At 41.5% G+C, this 6,000-nt stretch overlaps 1 protein-coding gene across 4 annotated transcripts in view; it reads left to right on the top strand.

Annotated features, from left to right (window-relative positions):
• Positions 1-1,548: 1,548 nt before the first annotated feature.
• Positions 1,549-6,000, top strand: part of LOC115595809 (ras-related protein Rap-1b) — an 11,347-nt gene continuing 6,895 nt past the window's right edge. The window contains exon 1 of one of the 4 annotated variants that reach the window (XM_030440654.1): positions 1,549-1,675. Coding sequence is in view for 2 of the 4 variants with exons in the window: in XM_030440653.1 (XP_030296513.1) it covers positions 2,619-2,626 (8 nt within the window). In the remaining 2 variants the exon portion in view is untranslated. Of the gene's footprint in view, positions 1,676-2,473; positions 2,627-6,000 lie in introns of those variants that run through there. The other 3 variants (XM_030440655.1, XM_030440653.1, XM_030440652.1) reach the window with 3 other exon arrangements.

Here is a 6,000-nt window from a genome sequence, read left to right on the forward strand (position 1 = left end):
CTCTCAGGTCAGCCTGCACAAATACTCGTCATATCGTTAAATTAATTACATGGTGTTTCTTCTCTAAGGAGAAATATATGGCTTTATACTTATTTTTTAAGATGTTAAGGACATAAATAAAAAATATTTGATCTATTTTTCCATTTATTTCTAATCTGACCAGACACCACTGAGCAAGGCAGCAGCAGAGAATCTGCAGCTGCGTCACGTTTAAACAGTAAAAATGACGTTTGAGTCGGTTCTGTGTCAGACTTCAGTCAGGACTTTGTGTTTCTGCTGTGCAGGAAGCCGGAAGCAGCTGAGAGCGAGGCTGAAACGTCACAAGAACAAAAAGAGCAGATGAGCCAAGACGTGACGAAGAACGAGCGAGACAGGAAGTGAGGCTGGACTGCATTCAAAATAAAAGCATCACACAAATGACTAAATTGGCGGAAATGGGAGCAATTAACCTCATTTTAAATGTATTTTTTTAGGTTAAGTTTTAACGTGCATTAATTTTCCCCGTAATAGAAACATCCTCGAGGTTTTTATTTGGAACATTTTGTGAGGAAATCAAAACGTGTTTATTTTATTTTGTGTCTTTGATAAGTTGAACTGTGTAATAGAGTCATACAGCAGTCACACTCAGGACTTTTTTATTTGAAATAAAGAAGCACATTGTGTTGAATTACTATAAATCTCTGATTTCTGCCATTTTACCACCAAGTTTCCATTTGAACAACTCAGCTTTAATTTTACAAATCAATATGTATTCTTTTTTTCACTTTATTCACACAAATGATCATTAAAACGTCCCTTAGGGCTTTTATTCTGAAAGTGTGAAGTAAAAGTTCTGCTGTTTCTTCCTCTAAATAGATAAATATATGCATAACAAATTATTTATCTTGAAAATTACAACCCAGAACTTCAGTATTGTGGACATGAAATTCACTCGCTCATGAATTTAGTAGTTCGACTACTTTAGTAGCACAGTATTACTGTCTGTGTAGAGTAAAACATTACTTACTACTACTTTTTGATTACTTAAAAAATCATCTCAACAGAATAATTAAATAGATGTCTTTAAATTAAGGAACGTGTTTTCACTCAGGGAGGAGCAGACAGACACATGATCACAGTCTGATATAATGTGAGATATAAATAAATATTTGTAATTATAGGCTCAGTCATACGTGGCCCTCTATACTCAGGCTTCATCGGGCTCATTTCAGTCACACACAGACTGAACACAGAACTAATATGCTCGGTTATATTAAACACACAGAGCCTTTATTAATCAGGTCATGTTGGTGAGGATGGGTTCTTAAAAAACACCAATAAAAACTTAATTTCAGTCATGAATGCTGATTGTTACATGACATAACTGTAGTAATACGTTACTAAAATATTATTAGTAAGGTGTTCTAATACGCCATTAAAAGTAATATATTACTTTATCCCACCAACTCTGTTCACGTTAAAGAGGCAAACATTTTTTTCACATTTACTTTTGATTCGAAGTATTTTTTCTAGGGTTTTATTTTGAAAGAATCGACAGGAAGCGCTTGCATTCACCGCGTCGCGCTTGACGTCAGAGAGCCGCGACAGCAGGAGGGAGCGGCTCTGATAGAGCGACATCCACTCAGAGTGGGAGAGAGAGGAGAGAGAGAGCAGCGGAGCGGACGGGTGGATGACTGTGAGTACCGCTTCCTTTCTCTCTTTCCTCTCTTTTCCTTTTTTTCCGCCCTTTTCTCTCCTTTCTTTCCTCTATCATGTCGATGTAGCTTCACCCGGGCCGGACCGGGACACACCGGGACAGACGGGCGGGGAGGGACGGGCGGGGAGGGAGGGAGACAGGCCGGTGCCGTGCCGAGCTGGGCTGGGTTTGCGGAAGCGACCGGCGGACAGACAGACGGACGGACGGAGCGGCAGACAGACAGGAGCTCCGTTAGTGAGACGTTGTTTAAACGAGCGGCAGACAGGCAGCGGGCTCGCATCATGGCGGCTGCGTGTCTGTCTCGCGCCCGCTAACGTCTCTGTGTTCCTGCGCGCGGCTCGTCTGCGCTCCTCCAGGCAGCGGGGCCTTGTGCCAGAGCGTGCCGGGCAGGGAGCGTTCTGAGGCGGCCACAGAGCTGCGGAACTCCCGCTGCTCTGCCGGAGAAACAAGAGAGGAAGTAACTTGTTTAGAAACTGCGGAGCTGAGGAGTCTGGGGGAACCTGTCTGTCTGCCTGCCTGCCTGTCTGCCCACCTGTCTGTCTGACTGTAGTGTGGAGACAAGGCTTGGTTTTATTCCTCTGCTGTTGTACTGTCAGCAACACACACACACACACACACACACACACACACACACACACACACACACTGAGTATTGACAGGCCCCACCTAGTTCTGGTTGACTCAGGGATCTGTGTGTGTGTGTGTGTGTGTGTGTGTGTGTCCATCTCTCTCCTCCACCAACTTTACTTTAGTAGATTAACATCATGCTGCATTCGGGTGCCTGCAGGAAAAAGCAGAACTAGACACTTGGTGAGGTTATTTCAGATACAGGAGGTCTGGATGGTAAATCATTAGAATACTGAGCGTGGAGTGTGATTGTGTCTCGACAGCTTTAAACGAGGACACATAACTTCCTCTCTTCATGTCTCTGTGAGTATTTGATAGTTTGACGTCTGGAAGAACGACAGACCTTTTATTTACAACATTGTCTTTTGTGTGAATTTCTTCTAAATGCACCAATATTGACCTGGAGGAGTGTTTCTGCCTTGTGACTCCTTTGAATAAGCCTCAGTTCACTGTGAAATAATCAATGACTCAATGAGAAGGCAATTAATTGGCAGGTATTTTGATATTAAGTCAACATGTCAGTTGTATTTGGAATGAAAAATGTAAGAATCTGCAGATTTTATTTGTCTTTTGTGATTACAAACTGAATATGGTCGGATTAAACAAAGAATCTGGGGACGTCGTGTCAGACTGTGGGATGTTATAAAGGGTGTTTGTCACTATTAAGTATTACTAGTATTACTATTCTTAATTTTCAGATTAATAACCATCACTTGAAGCCTTAAAAAGACATTTTGAGGATAAGAAACATTTTGAATGAGGCCAGTTCAGATAAAGACAGACTGTTGTGGCTTATTGTTGGATTAGATTCAGGTCTGGAAAAACAGAAATATGTTTTTTATACTGATAATAATCTTGTTGCGTCTCAAAATGATAAATAAATATGAAATAAAGACTATAATTCGATCATATGCATTAATATTGAGTAACCTGATCAATTGTATCATGTTATCTTTCAGATATCAATATCAGCCTGATCACCACGTGGGCGAAATTTAGGTTGTGTAATTTGATACATGCGTGGACAAAATAACAGGAACACCTCAGTATATCAGCTCTACATTCAGGTTATTATCAGTTATTATCAGTATGATAGATCGGTCCAGTGCCACAAACGTTCTCTGGTTTTCTTCGTCTCAGATGTTCGTTGACTTATTATCTTTGAGCCTTGGGAAGTCGGACCAACAGAACCAGAGACGTGATGACGTCAACTTGGTCTCTGAAAAATTTGATTTGACTATTTTCTGGCAGTTTAGATGAAATCATTGATCTGTTAATCGAGATAATAACCTGCTTTTGCCCCCATCGACAGTCGACATCCTGCTGCTAACAGAGTTTTATTTATTGAAGACTTTTTATCAGGTTGAAACATCTTGAGTAGAGTAATAAACTGCAGGTGATGCAGGTAAACGATCGCTAATATAAGAGCTCGTTACACTCTATCCATGTGATTTCACTTTACTTGACGAGTTTAGAGTAAATATATGTAATAAATGAATTTACCTCCAGTGAGAGGACAGATTCAAAGGTCCTGAACCAACAGCAACCAGAACCAACAAACAGAACCTGTCAGTTGATGTCCTCGCAGGTCTCGGTTCTTCTGACCAACAGTTCAAAATGTCAAAACATTCAACAACACCAACATTCTGCTGTCGGTGTTGTTCCTGTACGTTGATGCGATGATGGGCATTGATTTGGTTTAATTATGTTTTTTTATTGTTCTTTCGTGAAAAAGCAACAAAGAGTTGAGGAATACTTCTACGGTTGTTCTTGTCTCACAGTTTTACACGATATGGAGCTACAGATCCAACATGTGTGTGATTTAGCAGTTTCTTTGTTGGTTTAGATGAGATCATTTGAACAAGTCCAGTTGAACTTGTTGTTACATTAAGTCGTATTAACTTCACACACTGACCCTCTGACTGTTTAATCTCCATTAATGTAAATATTTTCTGGTTGTCTTCGTCTTTGATGATCATAGACTTCATACTTTTGATAACAAGACGTCGACTTGGTCTCTGAAAATGTGATTTGAATATTTTCTGGCAGTTTAGATGAAATAATTAAAAATAATAATGAATCCAGTCAGTGAACTCAACACGAGAACTATCATATATGTGAACGTAGTAACAAGACAGTTTATTCAGTCTGAGATTTGAGAGATAAAATGTGTTTTTGTTCCTGTGGAGGGACGTGTAAAGAAGTTACACGGTGCGTAAAGTGAAAGCGTAAAACCACAAAGATGGTATCAGCTGACTCGGCTCTACAGAGCTCATCAGCCTTTTTTAGCTCCTAGTTTTGGTTCGCTACGATTCCCGTCTGGTTCGGCCTCAGCTGCTTTACTCCATCGAGCTCTGATAAACTCTCTGTACACTTCCTGCTACAGCAGGACGACACAGTGACAGACCAGCTGGTGAACAGCGTGAAGTGTTCAGCAGCTAAAGAGAGATATTTACCTCAGGAGATGGTGGAGACCAAAAACAAGAGCTAAAAGAAAGAGAAGATGGCGGAATGATTTGTGTTCATTCACCCCGAATAACCAAGAATACTTTATTGTACATGAGCTGTAAGCTAGCGAGCAACAACACAAATCAATGGTGAGTGTGTGTGTGTGTGTGTGTGTGTGTGTGTGTGTGTGAGACGTCAGCACTCAGGTGTTTATTCCTCCGGAGCTGCAGGTCACTCAGGTGTGGGCGGAGTCATCAGAAAGGTTAGACAGGCGATGCTTTAAGAGCTGATGTGAAACTTCTTTCTCGCCGCCCTCGCCTGACGCTGCCTCAGGTTGTGACTTCCTGTGATTGCCTGAACTCGCCCGGACTCGTTGCGTCGGTGGCGCGATGCTCTTTTCAGACCTCCAGGCGCTGAAATCTTCTGGTGATGCATTCACTGACTCACAGCTGGACAGCTTAAGTTCCAGATAAACGCCTTCATTCATAGTCATGCATCAGGATCACAGTCATATACAGATAATGAATTCATGAACACAGATGTATGAAGGGAAGGTCATGAGGAACATACTGCAGTGATGATGACTGGACGGATAATAATTAGATTTATTAATATGTTTCATGCTGCAGTGGTGAAAAACTCCAGTGCTCCAGATTTACTTCAGTGAAACTTTCCTGACGATGCTGATGAGCCACACTGTTCTGTTTTTTGAGAAATAGTTAAATATTGTTCTCAAAGTTTAGATAGATAAATGAATGAATGAATGAATGAATGAATGAATGAATGCAAATGTATTTTCCGACATGTGAGAACAAAACAAATCGGTTCGACAGATGAGCATCATAAAATGAAAAGCATGTCATAAAGTATTTTCCATTAACCAGCGCTGACATGTCTGAGACAGGAGCAGGAAGAAGTACACAGTTATTTAATCCTGCCCCGTCTCCACAGCTCAGTAATCGATCGTAATCAATGAATTCAGAGCTCTAGCTGCTGTGTGAGCGACCGGAGCGCAGCGAGAGGGAACGACTGACCACGAATAAACTCTGCAGCTCCCGACAGCGATCACCATCCCCGCTAACACTCGTGCTGCTAGTCCATGCTAACGCTATCCGTGCTAGTGATGTTTATCTCGTTAGAAGGGCAGTCTGGTTGCCGTGGTAACAGGATACTATGACTGTTAGCCACGCCCCCAATACTCTCTCACAACAAGAACAGCTGACCTGAGG

This window comes from Sparus aurata, chromosome 14 (genome assembly GCF_900880675.1).
Source record: "Sparus aurata chromosome 14, fSpaAur1.1, whole genome shotgun sequence".
Lineage (NCBI taxonomy): Eukaryota > Metazoa > Chordata > Actinopteri > Spariformes > Sparidae > Sparus > Sparus aurata.